Source organism: Anser cygnoides, chromosome 3, assembly GCF_040182565.1.
Source record: "Anser cygnoides isolate HZ-2024a breed goose chromosome 3, Taihu_goose_T2T_genome, whole genome shotgun sequence".
Classification (NCBI taxonomy): Eukaryota; Metazoa; Chordata; class Aves; order Anseriformes; family Anatidae; genus Anser; species Anser cygnoides.
The window spans coordinates 120,716,740-120,737,425 of NC_089875.1; the positions used below are offsets into that span (position 1 = coordinate 120,716,740).

The window sequence follows — 20,686 nt, forward strand, 5'->3', positions numbered from 1 at the left end:
AAGACAGCTCTCACAAAAATGGAGTGAAATCACCCCAGCTTCTGAGTGTCAAACAGAGCTGAGGTGCTTTCAGAGATGCAGAGAAATGTCTCCTCCAAAGCAGTGTCTGTGCAGTTCTCTCTCTGTGAGCATTTAGCCGTTGTGACTAAGCTGCCTGCTCTAACTAGCCTTGCCTTTGTCAGACGCGAGTTCTGCTAAGTGACAAATGCCACGTGTTTAAGTTGTCTTTGATTTCAGAAGATGCAGTCTTTATCTCAGAAGCTCAATTTCTAAAGCCAGAAGTTAGCTGTGGGCTCAGAGCAAGTTATCTGTTGTGTGGGTAAAACAGCAAAGAACAGGGCTACTAATGTTTTAGAAAATAACCAGCGCTGGAATTGAATGGCTATTTTGCAGTACATCTGCCTAATGTGCAGCTGAGAGTGCAGTGATACATAGTGAGGTTTTTTTATGTCTCACTGGTTTTTCTCAAGGGAGAGGAGAGTAGAAAAAAATGCAGTATTAGCAAGAAGAGTTGGATGTCCCAAACTTTTTTTCTTAACTTGGATCTTTTCATCTTTTACTTTTGGCAAGCTTTGTTATTGTCATCAGAATCGTGTGTTGTATCAACATCTTTTTTCACTTTTGCTTCTTGATTTTTTCCTACTTCTGCAAGTTATATAGCATTTTATGTTTCCAATGGGAAAGAGCAAACTTTTTCACACCATGTGATGAGAAAAACTTTCTGTATACTGGGGCCACAGATTAAAACTTATCCAGATTCTTATATCCCTTTCAAGGGAGGAGCAAGCACTCAGTGCTTTTTCTCAGATTGACCACTGGAAGAAGTCATTTTAGAACTAAAATGATTATTTTTTTCCTCCAAAAGCATAACTGTTCACATTTTTCAATTTTTCCAACAGGCCTTGGTAGCCTCGCTGCTTCCTACCTGAATCCTGTCAAGTCCTTCGTGCCTCAGATGCCAAAGCTGCTGAAGTCTCTCTTTCCTGTTAGAGATGAGAAAAAGGGCAGGCAGACCTCTCCTCTTGCACAGCAGGTAAAATATGAAATCGAATTGGCTATGCAGTAATACTGGTGAGTGCTGTTAGACTTGCTGGCAGAGTGCTATTTTATATGTTGTTGCAGAGCAAACCAAGCTCTTGGTCATAGTAAAGCCCTGTGATGCATTTCCCCTCCGTTCTGTCCAGAGATAGTGGAGCTGTTTAAACTTATTGATACACTCAGCCTGCTTGGCTTTTTAAAAGTGCCAAGTACACTACCAGCATGATTTATGGTAATACCACTTGCAGCAACAATAGTAAAATTTATGAAGTGCACTTAGGGTTGTTTGTGTATTGCCAAGTGGCAAATGTAATTCTATTTTTAATTTTTTATTTACCATCTTCCTCCTCCCCTGCCCCATCTCATGTCACATTTTTCCATCTTCTGCTATGTACTTGGGACAGTTGCTTTTGTTCATTCTCTTATTTATTACACATGCCAGAGAAGTATTTTGTTTTGTTTTGTTTTTGCTGTTAGTGGTGGCAGCGGTGGTTTTTTGAATGCTGGGCTCCAAATGGGGCTTCTGTGCTGTGAGGGGCAGTTAATGCATGATCAAGCAGAGTACAAAACACTACTGTCTTTTAAAGAAAACAGATGAAATACAGACTCACATTATAAATAATATTCTCTTTGAGAAACCGTAGTTCATAAAGGAAAAGCCCTCTACTGTATAAGTCTGGAATATTTAAACATGATTATGAAGATAAATCTGGAGCCAGATCTCACTTGCTAAAGTTTGTGGAAGTCCATTTGGTCTGTGCTTTGTTAAGCACCCAGCTATCTCTTGGTAGATGGAAGCTCCTTCATTAGTCTGGAGTTTTGGAAGCACACTGTCTGTAAACTTAGACCTTCCTCACCTCTTCACATGCAGGCAGATGTTTTTAGAGGGTGTCTTTCTAAAGCAAAACAACAAAAATATCCCCAAGCAACTATTTTTTATGGTTGTATCCAGACATTCTATTGAATTGCTTGCTACAAATAGGTCTGCCATTACAAGAACATCTAAGGATTACAAGGAATTTTGTCACAGTAGAAATACAGTGAAATATTAAATAAACAAACAAACCAAAACCAAATACTTGTAAAAGTATTTAAGTTTCGCTGTAACTTATGGCAGATCTAGTACAAGTAAGAAATAAAGCAAATTTTAAACATTTTTACTTTCTGTTTTATTCTCCACAAAGTAATAAAATGAGCAAGTTTTACTCCCAAATCTTACGCAACATTATGCTTTACATTTTTCATGTTGCCTTTTGCTTACGATAGGTTTAGTGTTGAGTCTGGAGTCATGTAACCTTCCTCATCTATGAGATTTAGATTATTAAAATTAAGACAGTGACTTTCTTAAAGGTATTTGGGTATTGAAAGATGCAAATAGGTGCTCTTTACAATTGCACTGAGAGCCTTTCACCACTTCTTGAATTCTTACTGAATCAACGAGAGCTGAGATTAGAAATGAGGTCCAATTTCCTGCCTCTAGTCTAACCACCTGTTCCCACTCCTTCCTACTGTTCAAGATTAGTCTTGCATTATTTGCCTTGAAGTCTGCTTTTAGACTACGAAGACATGTACTTTAGAGAATTTTTAAGTGTATTATGGATTACTATGGAAACTCAAATAATCAGGTCATGATCACAACAGTTTTTTTAATGGGCAGGAATGCTATTTTTGATTTGTTTTTAAGAAAGAAAAGCTAATGTACAAACAGAAGTGTGTGATGTTTTAATCACACGCAGAATCCCAGAATGGCCGAGGTTGGAAAGGGACACTGGAGATCATCTGGTCCAACCCCTTGCCAGCAGGGTCACCCAGAGCTTGTTGCACAGGATCACATCCAGGCAGGTTTTGGGATATCTCCAGAGAAGGAGACTCCACAGCCTCTCTGGGCAGCCTGTGCCAGTGCTCTGTCACCCTCACAGTAAAGAAGGGTTTTCTCATACCCATCAGGAACCTTCTGGGCTCCAGTTTGTGCCCCTTGCCTCTTGTCCTGTCAGTGGGCACCACCGAAAAGAGCCTGGCCCCATCCTCTTGACACCCTCCTTTCAGATATTTGTACACAACGATAAGGTCATCATTAATGCATGTTTGTATTAGAGAGCAACCTAAAGTTTTCCATGACCACGGGATCAGTGTAATGAAATGAAACCTTGACATTACTTGGTGCTTTTAGTTTTTTAATAGAAAAAGTCAGATGCGTTACAAATACAGTGGTTCTCAGTGGTTCGAGAGATTTATAGTTATTCTTCCCATCTCCATCAGTTAGCAAACTGGGCTTCTGCACTCCTGTTAGCAATCACACTGCACAGAAGAGAGCAGAAACTGAAGGTACTGCTACACGATTTGCTTCCTCTGCGCAGCACAAAAAATAAGTAAGTGCTGTTATAGTGGGACTGGCTTTAACATCATAAATATCATGTCTCATAATCTTTCTTGCTGTTCCCTTATAATGGCCTGAGGATGCTAATGTGGTCATAGGCATTAAAAACTGGCCAGAATTTCAGTGGTGGCAGTGATGAATGGCTGCGTGCTGGGTGGATGATGGGGCTGCTATGGGGTCAGTGTTTGGCAATCAGCTCTCACCTTATCGCTAACCTGTCGGAGTAAGGCAGCGAGCTCATAGTTCTTGCATAATTGTATGAAACTGCACGGCGGAGAGAACACAAAAATGGGATTTTTGCATCTCAGAAAACACAAACCAGTACATCTTAGTTCTGTGGAAGGATAAGGCTTTGATGCAGAGTGTCAGGGGACGTAACTGAGTGTGCAGGGTGAGGGTAGGCAGTAAACTACAAAAAGCATAAGGGGGAGGTGAAGCCGAAAAGGTATTTTGACTGCAATTGCAAAAGAGCCTGGCCACTTAACAGGGAATTGCTGGATTTCTGTTACAGTAAACAGCAAATTTAGAGAAGTAGTTTCAAGAACAGAAGTGACTAAAGAAATGCCTCACAGAGAAAACAGAAAGATCTAAATCACCCGTACCTGGCTAAATGCAAGTGAGTAGATAAGTAATAGCAGGTTACTGAACAAAAATACCAAATGTTTAATAGCAAATATACCAAAAAGCTAAGTGAATCCATGTAAATGAAACAGAATTTCCAAAGTTCTTGTCCATCTCACTTTGCAGTGCATTTTCCAGTACTAGGGTGTACTGAGTTATCTAACGTCATTAAAAATATGCTGGTGAACCATCTCGAGCTAGATGGCTGCTGCTGTTATTAAACCTCCGATTCATTACAGGTCAATTATCAGGGCACATGTCTGCAGAAAGCAATGGCTTTGTTGTGCTGCATCTTGTAAGCAAGATCTTGCGGCTGGGCTGGTTTTAGTGCTTTTGAGCATCATTTCCAAGGGAGCAGTACTTAACCTTTTTCTGGAAGTTCATAAGAGAAGTTGAGTTCATCGTGACCGAACAGCTCTCCGAGTGGATGTTATCAGATCTCAGATCCCATGCAAGTAAACAGGAGACGGACTTCTCCTCACTTGTTCTGAAAACACCTTTTTTTTTTCCCAATTTATTTCAATCACACCGCTGTCGCTGAGGCTGTCACCAATCTTAAAGTAAGCACTATCCTAACGAGCTGGTCTTTCCCAGTGCTGTTTTTGTTTGTAGCCCGTTGTTGCCTGAGTTTCTGAAAACGCAGAGCCATTCCAGTCAAGGTGGTGGCAGCTAACAAAATTGCTGTCTTTGACCTTCTGATGCAAGTTTAGTAACTAATCTGGAGAATAATGAACCGCAATTAATGAAATCTGCTCTCGTATTCAAGTGTGTTTCTCAGACAGCACATAAAATAATTGAAAGAACTTCCTGCTCTCTAATTAGTTAGATTGAATTAATTTGGCATAATAGGATTCTTTATGTAACTAGCAGAACGGCTTCCGATGAAGCTGTTTATGTACCTAAAAGATGGGTTTCTGATGAAGCTGTTTATATACTTTTAAGTTAGAAAATGCCTATTTTATCAGTTATCTGCTGCCTTTCAATTAATTGCCAGTACTCTGTAAATAAAATAAAAAAATAAACCTTTTGGATTACTGCAATTGCCTTTTATTTTCCTAGTTTATTCTTTGAAAGGCTTGGTACCATAGTGTACAAGATTTAAAGCCTTACCAACCCATCGTGCTGATCAGGAAAAGTTTAAAACACTTGCTTAAAATATGCAGGTGGATGGGAATCAGAGTTTCATCTATCTTTGCTTAATTATATTATGTGCGCGCTCTTGAAGCTTGTCTTTTTTATTAACATGCTGAGGCTTTCATAGTGTGCACCAAGCAGAATTACTGCTCTTTACCTTATGACCCTGTTGATCTCCAGGAACTGCCCGTATAATTTCATTTTAGGGCATCATTGGGTGCTGGCATTAAAAATGTACATATTTGTATTTCAGTTTCTGGCTTTTGACATTGCTGTGGCTCATACCTGTGACCAATGTGCATTTCAGAAGTGCATTTTGGTCACCTTCATAGTCAAGAACCTTGTTGGATGGTCAAATGTCTTCGTTAGCACATGGCTTAAATGAGAGATCTTGAGTCCCAGCTGTCTTAAAATGCACACTTGTCTTTGAATTTCCATGTGCTAATGTACTTCATGTTTGTTTTATGGTATAGAAATGCAGACGTGACACAAGAATGCAGCCCTCTGTTTGTTCTCTTTCACCTTCCAATGCAGCTACAGTAATTAATCTAAAAATATATAAAAATTAAAATTAAAAATGTAAAAGTAAGGGCAGTTAATGAAAAGCTATCTGAACAGACAAAAGCCTTTTCTGGAAGTGCATTAAAAAATAGCGGCGGTTTCATGGCTGTGCGTGGTGCATAGTTAGTATAATTGCTCAAATTTACATTCCTTAATCAAATGTAAATAATGTGGCCTCAGAGAACCCTTTTTAAAATCTAGAAGGCTTTTTTTCACTGTTTCAAATAAAGAATCATTTGGATGCTATAATCAGCATAGCTCAATAGATCCTTGGTGGCCGTCTGGGCTCATGTATGGCTGGATCTTGTGGCTGAGTTGCTAGTGTTTTGATTTCTTTCTAAGTTCCGTTTTCTCTATCATGCTCTTACAAATAGTTTTTAATGAGTACGGGAAGCTGGCCTTTTCAACTTCTTAGTGAAAACCTCCGAAACTTCAATATGAACTCACTTGAAAATGGTTCCGAATTGCCCTTTTCATCTTTCTGCCTGGACCTAGAATGAGATAACTGAGAAATAGTGTATGTATACATTTTCCACAAAGTATATTAGAAAAGCAGAATGCAAAAGTATTATTACCAGCTGCAATCTTCCGTGTTTAGAAGGTGAAATAAGAAGGTTGGATTAATATTTAAATATACAGTGTCTTTAAGCAAACAAAAAAAAAAAGAGAACAAAACAACAACAAACAACTAAACACAACTTGTGCTGGATTTCAGCTCTCCTTGTGGTGTCCAGGTTTATATCTGAATGACCGGTGACTTTTTAAAAACAAAGGACAGGGAGGAATAGTTGTGTTTTTGGGGGGTTCTTTATAAAATGGACTGTTTGGCTTTGTGCTAAGGGATTCAGAATTCTTCCTGCATTGCTGTGCGCCTTGTGAAAGCATTTTAACCCAAGCGCTCAAAACTGAATTAAATCCACATTTAATGAAGCAACTGCTATGCCCTGCTGGAGAAGTTTCCAATAGCTTCTTTTAAATGGTGATGTGAACATAATACTGTCAGGCTGGCAGTCCTTGAGCTCAGTCATTCCTGTCTGCGGATGGCAAAGCACAGACAACGGCAGTGGAAGTTTGCTGATAATGTCCTTATAGGACTGCTGTAACCTTGGCTGGACCATTTCTGGAGCTTGGAGGATAATTCTTGGACACACGGGCCCACTCTGTTAACTACCACTGAACTTCCTGCACGTTGTGTATTAACGCTGAAGGATTTTCATCTGGTGACATCAAGGCAAAAGGCTTTGTACTGAATTCATCAGGCACCGTCATAGAATCACTTACAAAATGTTTAATGGCAGTGAAATACCAAATGTATTTTTCTGAGTCCATTGAAGAGGTTGCCATGATATACATATACTATATGATATGAAAAAAAAACTTATATTGGGGTTAATTTTGCTGCCTCTATTAAATGGGGTGAGATACACATTTACTTTTTGCATTCAAGCCCACCAACACACTGGATTGATCTTCAGATTTCTCTAATCACTCCTAATAATGTGGCTTTTGGTCACTGAAAGCATGTTCAAACTGACCTCGAATCTGACCAGCAAATGCTGTGCGAGCACGCCCTTAGAAATCCTTATGAACTCACCACGCAGAGTAGCAGCTCTTAGGAAAAAAAGACAATTTTTGTTCTACAAGGGTTCAGAGACGCTTTAAAGTGGATTGCTTTCATGTTCTCTCTTACCCCGTATTTTGTCAGCTTGGTTGAAGAAACTGTGCCAAAAATTATCAGTGTAAAAGGGTCATGTGTTGCCATTGGGTAAATATATGTCTGCTTTAGCAGTCGATATCTGCACACGTTTAATGACAAAACTTGGCTCTCGATTCAGAAATATTTTTCATCCAGTAAATGTCTTCACAGAGAGTCAAACACATTGTTTTAAATATCCCCCCTCAAGTAACTTCACTACATTTTACGACCAAGATTTGTTTTAGTACCTTTGCTACCCCAATGGGGGTGTTTCTGCCCATCTGTTTCTTGTCGACACCAAAGTTGGGCAAGTGCCACTTCTCATAATTGCTTTTTTCTCCGTGTTTTTCTAAACATTGCCTGGCAAAGTTATTGTAGGAGTTTGGAGATTTGTCATCCTTTCACGAGGAGAGCATCGTCTTCGCAATTGATGAGGAATGATTAAAGTGTAACGGTTTTATTCAGATTTTAGATTTCATGGATTTACATGCTGCAAGACTGAAGGGTTCTGAGAGAGGAAAAAAAAAGCAAACAAAAATAATTTCTTCTGTTTATTTGTTTACAAAAGAGGAAAAGATACCAAAGGAACTGAGAAATATCATTAAATGTTTTTTCTTCTTCTAATTCTGAGTGCTTGTCTCTCATAATAATGCTTTACCTTGGAGTGCTTCCTGGAGGTGGCGTGTATACAGGGAGAAAATGGGGCAAAAAGATCGATTTCATTTATGGTGCCGCTGTAAGATCTTTTGTTCCTGGTACGAGGTCTGCCGTGGAAGAAGCTGTTGCCCCTCACACGCAGTGTGGAAACAACAGGGACGGTGGTTTTTCTTCACACATCCTTTCTGAGATGCCCAAATGCAGCGTTTTGTGTTGGACCACGGAGATACTGAACTGGGATTATCTGGATTCGAGGGCCTTGGCTACTGGCTGAGGTTCAGATCCACCTCGGCAAAAGGTTCGAAGTGCTGTGTAAGTGCCTGCCTAGGGATTAGCCCTAATGCCTTGTGCCTGCTGATTTTTCTTTCATTAAAAGGGGACATTTAACGGCTTGACTTCGCACTCCCTTCCAAGATGGGCCAACCCATGGTTCAAAGACAGCTGAAGAGGAGAGAATAAGTGTGCTGCCAAGTACTCCGGGCACTTTGACACTGATAAGCCTCTGTTACACCTAAAATGTGCTGTGTTTACTTAGAAGAAAGTTAATCCCTCTCCTCTCTGGTTTACATTAAAGCGAAGCATTTGACTGTTAAGACAATGAGGTTCTCCTTGCACGTCCAAGTTAGTACTTGGGGCAGGTCACAGCACTCGTTGAACCTCCTTGCTCGAAGATATCTCCGAACTCAGACACAAGTCAACATCACAGCCATTTTCAGGTTAATACCGCTGGCTTAGATTGCCGCTTTATTCCAAAGGAAGCTGAAATTTTGGAACACGAGGTGTGTGACTCAAAAACCACTGGACAATGAATTGTAAAGCTGTGCTTCTTTCAGGCTTCGTTAGTTTGTCCTGGTTCTGGACACCCCCTGCTCCCAGCCTATGTCACAGCGAAGATCTCAAAATGTGAAGATCACAGTGAAGATGTCAAAATGCTGATACCTCGGGCACCCCAAAGAGAGCCAGCTTGCTCTGCTCCCCACTTCAGCGGTCTGCTTGCAATTAGCAGGTGTAAAGACGAGCAACCCCCCTCCTGCTTTCTTTCAGTGAGCTGAAGCTTTAATGTCTACAAAAAAAAAAAAAAAGATTTTGATCCGCTGCGAAGCTGTTGGGTTTTTGTCTGCCTTTTGTCTTCAGTTTTACTTTGAACAACCGCATTTTTATTTAATGCCTAGCGATCTCTGCATAAATAATAGCCGTTTTTTTCCCCGGTGTTTATCTCTTTTTGGGAGAGGACTGGTCTTATTCCTGCTTTACTTAGAAAGGATGCAAGAGAAGCGTACCTTTCTCTTCAGTTGGTAAATTTTGGTTCTTTAACCAAGTTGTTGAGTTCTAGAAATAGCAGCCTGGAGATCAGCACGGCCTGCAGAAGAGTTCTCAAGTCCCTAAGAGAGAAGAAGAAAAAACCAGACTGCTCCCAAATTGTATAATACATTGCCTTTACAGAGCTCTTTCCCTGAAAGCATGAACTTGAGGTTGCAGTACGTTACTTACCACTGCTACAGAGAGCTGCTTCTGGTTTTTTCTCTTCTTCGTGCTTCCTTTTCAGAAGGTCCCTTTCCCCAAACACTATTTGTTACTGTTGGAGGAGACGGCTTCAAGTGATTATTTCATATCTTCAAAAAACAAAAACAAAACAAAAAAACTGAATGCAGAGCAAGTGAGGAACATTTGCTGTCAAAGGCTTCATGTCAAACCCCAAGCTATAAAAGAGAAGGTCCTCTGGAAACTCAGAAGTGGTCCTGACACAGGACCAATATATGATCATTAGCAAAGGGCACGTGTAGATGTCACTCTGATGGGGTCCTGTTTGAAAGCAGGATGCCCAGATCTTCCTTCTTGCTGCTTCTTCGGGTTAAACAATGCTAAAATCTTAACTGAATTAAGATATAGGAGATGGAGAAAGAGTTTTGGAGATGGACTGAAGGTGAGGATTTCGCTAGCCAGACTAGCGTGACCTCAGACTTTGTCATTTGGTTGCTCAGTGGCATCTTCCACCACCTCGCAAAAGAAAACTTTGTATGCTGTGAATTTGTACTTGTAGTTGCTTTTCTGCCAAAATTCAGGGACGCCTCTGTTGCCTTGGTTGATGTTTTTACTTGCCCCTTCAGAGGATGTCAGCAGAATGCATTAGGATAGCGATGCTCCGTCCTTTTTGCCAATTCTGAAATTTCAAATATCAGTCTTAATGTTTACCAGCTTGACGACATTTAACCCTTTAAGTGAACGATGCTCTGTTTTTTCATTCCTGCAGTCTGTCCCGCGAATTATGGTTCAGTCTGCCAGTGTTGATGCCAGTGCTGCGAAGATAAAACAGGTGAGCACGCCCTGGGATGTTAAGAAACAGCTTTCATGTTTGCATCTCTGCAAACCAGACGCACTTAAAGCTGCTGCTGGGATAGTTACTTAAAACCTGTTGCACTTTTAGTGCTGCTTCACTGTGAGATGATTAAATGCATTGTATTTTGCTGTGTTTTCTTAGGTCCTGTGTATATTGTTGTGTTTTCTTAGGTCCTGCTAAAGTCCTCCCTTACGTTGCTGGTTGCATTTCTATATCTGAAAGCCTGGCTAATCACATGATTGCATTTGCAGTTAGCTAGCTGAAATTTAGCTGTTGTGGTGCTTTAAAAGACAAATTGCTAGGCTCTGATGCTTTCTATAAACAGAACGAGTCTGTTATTCCGAGTGCGGAGCTTTATTCTTGATTTTACATTTCAAGCCAATTCATGATATCGGCGTGAAAAAAGGCTCTTGCTAAGCTGGATGGAAAATAGACCTTATGATCTCCCACAGTTCAGCAGAACTTCAGTCTTATGAGTAGCAAATCAGCTTTCTCCCACTGCTTTTATTGTCTTAACAAAATGCATGTTATCTGAACGCTCACAAGGGAAAGCCCGAAGCAAGACCAGAGCTCCAGAGCCCACATGTGCAGCACCCACCCCATAGAAAAGCAAAAAATGTTTTTAATCTGCTGCATCATTTCAAACAACTTTATCTATATTATATTTCACTTAGCAATTGCAAGCTGGCCTTTGGTTCTGAAACTCGTAATTCAATCAAATCCCTCTTTCTTCAAACGCCACTTAACCTCCCAGTGGAAGGAATTCAGAACGAGGTGAAAACCCCGTTGTTTGGGACACTTTACCACTAAATGGGAAAAACGCAAAATTTTGAACAGTCAACAAAAAATGTACACTCGAGAGTTAACAGGGAGGATATGCGCAAATCTGCCTTCCTCCAACCACTTTTTTTTTCTTCGTATTAGCAGCCTCCTCCCTCCCCCTGGAAGAGATTTAGAGACATCCTAATCTTTTAGAGTACATGTGCTGGCAAAAGATATTGATCTATCAGATTTAGTAAACTTTACAGCCAAGAAATACATCACTAAAATGGGCTGTTAATCTCACGAGGTGCAGTTAATTTCATACTCTGAGAGTGTGTGGTGCTGGCAGCCCTGAGGTGGGAATGGCATTTGGAAACGGGGACGTAAGTGACAGTTTAGTTGGAAAGGGGATGATTTATCAGTCCTGAAAGTTAAGCCAAATAACGGAGAGAGACTTATGGATCATGGCTGTTTTCAAATTCCGTATAAATCCTGCTATTCAAACAGCAAATGACCATTCCTGTAATATAAATAATTTTTCAGTAAATATTGGGGAGCGTATTTCTTTTGGGTGACACTTTGCTTATTAATGGAAGAAATAAGCTGACAATCCTCCCAGGTTTGTAAAGCTGACTTGAGATCAACTTGCATCTTCTGGAGATTGCAGCTATGGAGGGATTTAGATTTGCTGGAGGCCTTAGTACATCCCTGAGGCCTTATATCTGTCCTTTTAGGCCAGATATTTCGGATATCAGAGCTCCACGGTCACTATCCTCTTCTGTTTCAGATGAACCAAGAGGAGGTAGGGAAACGGCCCCTCGAAGCTGCAGTACAGACATCGGAGGCAGGAAAGAGTCCCAAAAAGACGCCCAAAGTGCCTTTGCAGCAGCCCACGGGAGATGCCCAGGCCCAGGACTCCCAGGAAGGGCCTCCAAGCCCTCTGAGTGAAGCCTCCAGCGGGTATTTCTCTCACAGCGTTTCGACAGCCACCCTCTCGGAAGCCCTCGCAGCTGGAAGCGATGCCGTGGTTCAGCCGGGGGGACAAATTCCTACCTCGAGTGACTTCCCAGCTCCTGCTGCGGCCCAGGCCTCATCTTCTGACGTGCCAGGGCACTTGGACAGCTCTACAGAAAGCCGCCTCGGCAGTAAGAGAGAGATTCAGCCCATCTCCGGCCTTCAAAGCACTCACACGAGACCAAAAGACAGCCCTGAAGTGAATGGCAACGAGGCTTTGAAATCCAAATCGTGTGCATCTCCTGTGACTCAGAGTGAGCAGGCAAGTGATGCCCTTGTAGGCAGCGATGCAAAAAGCGCCTTTCCTACCTCCTCTCCAAAGAAGGAGCTATCCAAACAGTCGGTGGAGTCAGCAGGACAAGCCCTGAGGAAAAAGGAAACAGCTTCTGGGGCTTCTGAACTGGGCTTTCCCAAATCCCAAATCCATCCCGACCAACCGTCCCAGCCCGCTGTTGCAGCCTCCCCCTTCAAAATCCAGAAAGTCAAGACTTCAGAGCTCAAGTCCTTTACGAGCATGCTGGGGACGGATCCCCCGTGTCCTCTAAACCCAGAAGAGCAGCAAGAAGGAGAAAAGAGCGCGTTGGCCGCCCGCGGGCTGAACCGTAACGGATCGGAGATGGCGGAAGAAAAACTGGAAGTGATTTCCGACTCCGAGGACGCCAATGAAATTCCCGAGTGGCTGAAAGAGGGAGAATATGTCACAGTCGGTGCAAACAAGACAGGCATCGTTAGATACATTGGGCCCACCGACTTTCAGGAGGGAACGTGGGTTGGTGTGGAACTGGACTTACCCTCAGGTAAAATATCCTCTAGGGTGGGTGCAAAGTAGTGTTCGTTTTAATGCTGCTTTTTTCTAAAAGGGTTTCATTGGCCATTATTGGGTAGTCCGAGAAGGGAAATAAAACAGGTCCCTCTCTGCTGTAATCTTTTTACAATCTGCCCTTGTAATCCTAGTCTCCCTGCCCTCTGGGTTGTGTCCGTTCCCAGTTACTTCACTAGCCTCTTGCAACAGAGGGAAAAAGCTCATCTGCTTTTATAACACGGCTCGTTAATCTGCATTTTGCAGTATTTGTGTCCTAAGGGCCTTCTTCTGGGCTTCTGCTCTGAGGATAAGGGCGTCCGAGGCACAGCAGGAACTGTGGGACTCAGATGAGCAAAGGAATTTAGGCTAAACAAGACGTCAAGTCTCCTAACAAGTTACTTAGTCTCCCACAAGCTCTTTTAAAATAAGCAGTGAAATTACTAAATATATATATATATAAAAGCAAGTATGAAATAATTGTACGTTGACTGCCAGGAAATACAGGTGATTTAAGGTTTCTTTCAGCTTCTCATTTTCCATTCTTGTCTAACTCGTACCTGTACAGCTGTAGGCTTCCCAGAATTGATGTGACACTTCATTTTTAGGAGCAAGGTGCCATCCCTGGGGAGGTTTGCTCACATGTGCCATCGTAGCGTGGTGCAGAAAAGCTGTGGTTTCAGCACAAGCACTTTAAAGCGAAGGAGATGAGAGAGCGGGCGGTGACGGCTGGCATTTGTTCTCTGCTGGAGCCCCGGGCTTCACAACTCCTTTCCTCGGCAGGTTCACGCCAGCTTTCGTGGTGCTCATTTTCTCCTTTACCCGAGAGCAGGCAGGACGGGGGAAGCCAGGACGTGCTGGTGGCAAACTCAGGAGGCGAGCAGGAGGTGCCACTGCCTCTGATAGCAAGAGGGTTTGGTTTACCAAGGGGCACTTAGAGCTCCTGATTTCAATTCTTTTAACCAAGCTGTAAAATTCCGGGCTATGTTTGGTGAATCAGCACCTCCCTAGGAGTTGCCCACACTCATCTCTGCTGCACAGAGCTGTTCGCCAAGACAAATGGTGTGTCGGGGACCCAGAAGTCCCGTTTAAGTGAGCAGTTACCTTTCCCACACACGGTGTGCTCATAAAAGGTAAACTAGGCTGGTTTTTTTAGCAGCTGGTTACTGAAAACCAGCTGGGGTTTGCCACCCCAGAAAGCAAACGGTAGCCCTAATGCCTCTGAAAGTTGCAGTCCCGATTCTCAGTCCTGAATTATCTTAAAAACAGATGTATTTGTAGACTCCCATTTTCAAAAGTCACCTTCTCTCCCTGTCTGGCTCCTCTGGCTCGCACTGCTGGGGCTGTTGAGCTGGTTGCACACCCCCGGTAAGCCTCCATGGCAGATGTCTGATGGCTACGAGATTTGGGGTTGGCCGAGGACTCAACCGCTGATGCTACTGAATATTTTACCCAAGGATTGGGTCCCTGACTTAGAACCATAGAATATCCCGAGTCGGAAGGGACCCATGAGGATCATCGAGGGGAGGTAGAAGTCCAACCCTGTCCTCATGAGGATGGATCAGACCCAGAGCTGTGGCGGTGGCAGAGAGGAAACGTAAAACAAAGCGGGTGACCTTTTGGTGATGAAGAGCTATTGTACCTCGTGGTGTTGCCTTTGCAGACAGAAGCGGTCCCAGGACGGTGTTTGTGAGGCTTTTAAATGCTTTGCAGGGAGAGATAAAAAGGTAACGGCATCAGCATAAAGAGATCACGCTTTTCTGTTTTGTGGAGGTTTTATGGCACAGAAACTGCTCTTCTCAACTTCCAGAGCTCTTTTAATTGGCTTTTTCCTTTCTTCCAGATACTTTGCTTGTGACAAACTAATGCGTGTATTCCTTTTTTTTTTTTTTTTTTTCTCTTTTTTTCTCTATTTCAACACTTTTCCTGAAATAAATGATTCCCCAGAACAGCGAGAAGAGAGGAAGCATTGGGAGCATCCCGTTCAGGCTCCCTGTCCCCATGCAGTGCCAGGGGCTGCCCGAACCACCCAGCCATCTGTATAACAGTTTCGAGCCTCCCACCATCACGGTAGCTTTTACTTTCAACCAAGCCCTTCTTCCCTGCGGCGTGGCAGCACATCTTTCAGCACAAGGTGCTGTGGTGGCTCCTTGGTTCAGTTTTTCAGCCACATCCCTGCTTTCACGACACCCGGCGCGCCGCTGCGTGCGGGTGCCACCCATCCGCCTCTCCAGATATCCACACCACCCTCAGCCACGAAACAAAAACCTAGTGTGACAAAATCTCTATTTACTCTAACCTTGTGGCGTTATGCTTTTTTCTGTCACCTTTATTTATTCGTTCGAAGTTTAGGTGTTTTGTAGTCGTGGCTCAACGGCAGCGCAGTTGGGTCGCATCCCTGCTGCCGTGCCGGGACCCTGAGCGCGCCCGCTTTGTGTCACCTTCCTTCCTCTTCTTGCCCCAGGTAAGAACGACGGCTCCATCGGCGGAAAGCAGTACTTCAGGTGCAACCCGGGCTACGGATTGCTCGTGAAACCGGGCAGAGTGAAGAAGGCCACGGGACCGGCCAGGAGACGGAGCACGGGGCTGAGGGTGCAGGGAGGAGCGGCCGCCGAGAACAGGAGGAGCGGCAACTTCTCCGGCTCGGCTTCCAACCTGGCGTCGCTCACAGCCCTGGCTAAATCGGAAGGAGGAGCCCCGCTTCGCCTGGAGAAGAGCCAGAAAAACGCCGAGAACAGGAAATCCTGGGCAAACTGAGACAGCCCCCCCCCCCACACCGCAGCCGCCTGCACCGCAGCCCGGGGAGCAGATCTGACGGCTTCGGGAAGCTGAAGCATCCCTGCGAACTCCTGGTTTGTGGCAAACACTAATGAAGGGTCTTTTTTTTATTCTGCTTGGGGTGATTGACACGTTAATTCTTTGCCTTGTCACGGTGCTGGATCTACACCCGGAGTTTCGTGATGCTTGGGTGTACGCCCGATGGCAGGCAGCGAAAGCTGGCGGCGGTGGGTGGCTGGAAGCTCGGCTCTCCTCCACCTTTCGGGGAGGGAAGAGACATGAATTGTTCCAATTACAGCTTGACTTTCCAGTAGCTACAAAATACTACCCACGTGCTAGTGCTTCTCAAAGTGCGACTGGCAATTCTAAAGAAAAGTCCCCAAAATAACTCATTTTTTTTAAATAATTTTGTAAGAGCTGTGTCTGTCTCGCATAATACATAATGAAAAGGCAAGGTAACGATTCCGGACAGGCAGAGAAGGGAACATAAAACTCTATTTGGTTATGAAGAACCCCCAAACCCCTTTGTTAAAAAGCTAGGTGAGCCAGGACCAGGACCTGCTGTGATTACTGTCCTGCTGCCCTTCCCTCCTCCTGGGGCAGGCAGCACAACCCGATTTATTGCTGCTGTGTTGGAAACGAGATGAGTCCCGTGGCCCGCCCTGCAATATTTCTGATCCCTTCTTTTTTTACGGAAGAGGGGAGTTGGGCGAATTTGCTCTCTGTGATCTACTCAATGTGCTCACCAGGCCAGGATCCTCTCTCCCCCTGTCCTTTGGGCCAGGAGGGTTTTTGCAGGGACCAGCACCGCAGCGCTGCCCCGTTCCCAACCCGACCCCGTGCTGCTGCTGGAGGCGGGAGCACCCTGCCCAGACTATTTTTAACCCAGTTTTGCAAAACAGGATTCTGGTAAGGGGATGAATCCAGCCTATTTATTTGTATTTATTGTTTTAAAATGAGAAATGTTTGCGCTTTACAATCGCCCGCCGCCTGACGTTGCACGAGGAGCTCCGCCAGCCCCCCCGCCAGCATCGCTCCCATGGAAGCAGCACACACGAAAACCAACCCGGTGGAAGAGCTTCAGGGTCTTCCCCCAGACCAGTCTTTTGGAAAGCGGGAGGTTTGGCCTGGCTTTCCTAACAGTTGATTTTATTTTTGGTACCCCTCGCTAGTTTTTAACATCCATGAATTCCATGTGGCTGTACGCGTGCGTGTATACGTGCGCACATACCGGCGTACACGCACTCCTTTTCCTAACAAACCAAGGAAGACCACAGGCTTTTGTGTTCTGAGCTGTTTATATCTCGTTTAACTAATCACGGGGGGATTGGACAGCTTGAGCAATAGGCGTTTTATCTACATGGGGAATATTTAGGATGCCGAATTCGTGATTAAACTTTAAGACGTAGCTAGTCTCTGTCCGTGTTGCACGCGGGTATCTAAGTGCCTTAGCCATCTGGTTCAGAGGTCCAAGGGAGAGATACATTGTCATCAAAGGAGATCGGGATGCTTAGTGAAGGAGATAATTATGCTGATTTACTGTAATTAATATCATTTATGCAGAAGGAATAAAATTAAAATAGAAACTAATCTGTAGCTGAAATAAGCGGGACGGGTTACAATGCAGCAGGCGTAGTGCTGCCAGGGACTCGTGTATCCTTTCGGCTTTATGTAACTAGCTTCAGCGTCTCCTAAATTTTCATAGAGAAATCTTAATATATAATGTACAGACCGGCTTTTAAAGGCATTTTTAGTGTACAGTTTTGTTCTCCTTTCCCTTTGCACGAAGCTCCTGTCCTTTCAAGCCCAGACGATGGGAGAAATTTAGTAGTAAGGAATTCAGATGCTAAAACCTTGGGTGTTTTTTTAAGATTATAACTGTTTTTATAGACGTGATCCATGCAAGGAGACAACATTTTGGGGTGTGATGAGTCTTGCTGATGAAAGACCACCCGCTAATTAACACGGCACCTCTTATACTGCCTTGTGTGTTTTCTAAACCCCATCTTTAAGGTTTTTTTCTACTTGCACTTTGTTCTGATGTGCTACAGAATGTTAGCTAATGTGAAGCAGCCCCCTAACCGACGGGTTTTTATAGTCTCAGCATTTCATTTACTGGATTTAGGGATATCTTTGAAACTCGGTGTCTGCGAGGTGGCCCCTTTGGGGGAGGACAGGAGGGAAGAACCTGTCCAAGTCCTCCTGAACCCTCTTCAGGACTGATTTATCGAAGGTGCAGCAGTGAAAGGGTGAAGCAGCAGCAGCTGGGCTAACAGTTCGCTGTGGATTCTACCCGCTATAAATTCCTCCGGCCGTATTTAACTACACTTTTGACTCTATAAGGACTTATTTAAATGTTTGCACATCTGGGGCATGTGCTTGGAGGCTGCAGCCAACTGATAGGGGGTGGATTTCCTCTTCCACCCGCCCTCAGTCGCGTTACAAAACCGTGCTGTACGTTTGTAGAGGGGCACGGAGCCTGGTCTGAACAGCACTTGCTTGCTGCCTCCTCTGGGGGAAATGGTCCTGGAAGCAAACATCCTAAATACGGCTTTTGGCTTTCACCGTCTTGTTTGACTTTTGAAACTAAGCCTCTCCTCAAATCCCGCCTGCCCCCCGAAAATGCAACTATCCCAACCAAATCACGGCACAAGCTCCCCAAAGCCAGACAAATCCGATTTGGCCATGAGGACGCTCTTGGAGGACTTCTCGGGCTCCCTCCTGCCCCCTCCAACTTCCCCAGCCACCTGAGGTTTCTTCTCAAGATGCTTCCCTCTGTTTGGGCACAGTGAGTGCGCATCCCTCTGCTCAAAGCCATCTGTTGTTCTGCACCAGCTAACCAGAAAGCATCAGTTTAAACCATGATTAAGGTAAATTTGTTATTATTTTTTTTTAAATTGGTAACTGGCAATAGAAACACTCTACCCTCAGCATAAAGGAGGAGGTGCTCTTAACTGGAACAGCCCAGCCAAGAGGCTGGCGCATTAATAGCTATGCATATTTTTTTCCAAGATTTTTCATGCACTTTATACAGGGAAGAATACTATTTAATGCAGGAAGTGTAATTTGTAGCAAGTGTCTCATCTCCTGTGTCTGCTCGGCTGTGTCAGCTTGCTTTCTGTATCTGTGAACTGTGGTCGAGTCTCGGTTTCTGGGGGTAGAAAATTGGGTTGGTGGGGCGACAACGTGGCGGGCCGCCCGTGTCAGCAGCTCGGTACCCCCGCACCCCTGCACGTGGAGCAGGATTTGGCCGTGCAGGGTCGTTTGCTCCAAGTCAGCCGAGAGGATGCTTTTCTTGTGGGGCGTTTTTGTGGGTTTTTCTAAGCCAAGCCAAGACTTTTTACTGTGCTATGCTCAACACTCTTGCGGTGTTCTGATCTTTTTGGCCAAAATAATATCTTTTCGGCTCAGGGGCCTTGGCTCTTTGCTGTTCAATGATGTAGTTTAGCTGAGGAAAACTAAGAGAAACGAGTCCCACTTGGGAGTATTGCCCACGTCCTTAAAAAATAGAGCTGTGCAGGGGCTCAGACCTCCCCACTGTGCTGCTGCCTGGACGCAGCTGCCCAGCCCCAGGCTGGGAGGCTCAGCACCTCCTTGCTCTGCTACGAACCAAGAGCCTCCAGCTCGTTGTGCCTGGTGGTCCCGAAAACTGATCCAAAGCGAGCTTGGGCGATGCACGGGCCTGTTCACGCTGTACCAGAGCTGCCGAAGAGTCTCTTTTCTATATCGATGCTTGTGTTGTCCTCGCGCTGGCACTGCCAGCTCTTTGCACAAGAAGTTCAGTTTTCGCAGTGCCTTATCCCCGGGTCAGCAACTAGTGCAGCGAGGAGGTTGATTCGCACTGACCTCGCGTCTCTGTAGCTTCTAGGGAATGAAGATCGTGGTAGGTAAATGTGCAGACTGGTCACACTACAAAACCCTCTTGAGCTGGGGTGACAAATAAGTGTCTTGTTCCTGTATTTCTTTTATCCATCCCTCCTGTCCCTGATGCAGGAGCCGCGCTCCCTGCTTTGCCCCAGGGCACCCCAAAAGTGCCCCGTATGTGCCTCTTGCAGCCCCTGCACATTTTGCTTTTCCACCCCCATTCATGCCCACCGTGTCTTGGGAGCCTCTTCCCGCTCATCTTTCCTTCTGTTGATTTTTTTTGTAAATGTAGTGGGTCTGTATATAAGGAGTGGATATTTACACTGTGGTATCACGTGTTGATTGGTGTACTTTAAATGAGCTAAAAATCCAAAGATACTTTGTAATGAGCTGTAAAGTTTTTAATTATTTCTGTACAATACTAAATTACTGTAATATTGTATTATACATGCGATGCAGCCTGCAGTACCTGAATAAACTCCTTCTTTAGAGCCTCTTTGTCTCTGCTTTATTGATCCAGCTCGCATCACCAAAACTTTCAGATGCGTTTCCCAGCACTACGACGGGAGCGCCGTTCCTTGAGGGTGCTGTGGTCTGTCACCAATTCAAATGAGGCTGTTTCCCCCTGTTTCCTGTAGTGTTTCTTGCAACTTATCTTCCCGTAGACAAGCACAAAGCCACGGCATTGCTTCCCCTTCATCCTGCCTCCTCTACAGGACCTGGAGAAATATCCCCTTACCTACAACTATTCAGGTGTGGGAGCCCTCATCACAGCCTAATGGCCAAGGAGGAAAGCTCTAAGACTTCCCTGTCCTCACACTGACTAAAAGCAGGTGTTGTGCTCCCTCCCCGGGGCACTGCAGCCCATTCAAGGGGCTGTTGATGCTGCTCCTGCCCTTCCTTGGTCACAGCAGGGATTTCTTTTCACTCTGCTCCTTCCGTTCCCCAATAGGTTGCAAAAGTCCACTGCTTGCAGCCTCCCAAAACTGGGGGGAAAAAAGCACACAACAAAAAAACTCTGCCCGTTGCTCAAGAGCTCTGAGTGCT

The 20,686-nt window shown here is 44.5% G+C and overlaps 1 protein-coding gene across 9 annotated transcripts in view; it reads left to right on the plus strand.

The window, feature by feature from the left end:
- KIF13B (kinesin family member 13B) overlaps positions 1 to 20,130 on the plus strand; it is a 124,955-nt gene extending 104,825 nt beyond the window's left edge. For all 9 annotated transcript variants that reach the window (XM_048079314.2, XM_048079316.2, XM_048079315.2 and 6 more), the window contains 4 exons: positions 900 to 1,033; positions 10,336 to 10,398; positions 11,972 to 12,995; positions 15,462 to 20,130. In XM_048079314.2, coding sequence (XP_047935271.2) covers positions 900 to 1,033; positions 10,336 to 10,398; positions 11,972 to 12,995; positions 15,462 to 15,754 — 1,514 coding nt within the window. In that variant the 3' untranslated portion in view covers positions 15,755 to 20,130. The remainder of the gene's footprint in view (positions 1 to 899; positions 1,034 to 10,335; positions 10,399 to 11,971; positions 12,996 to 15,461) is intronic.
- The last annotated feature ends 556 nt before the right edge of the window (positions 20,131 to 20,686 follow it).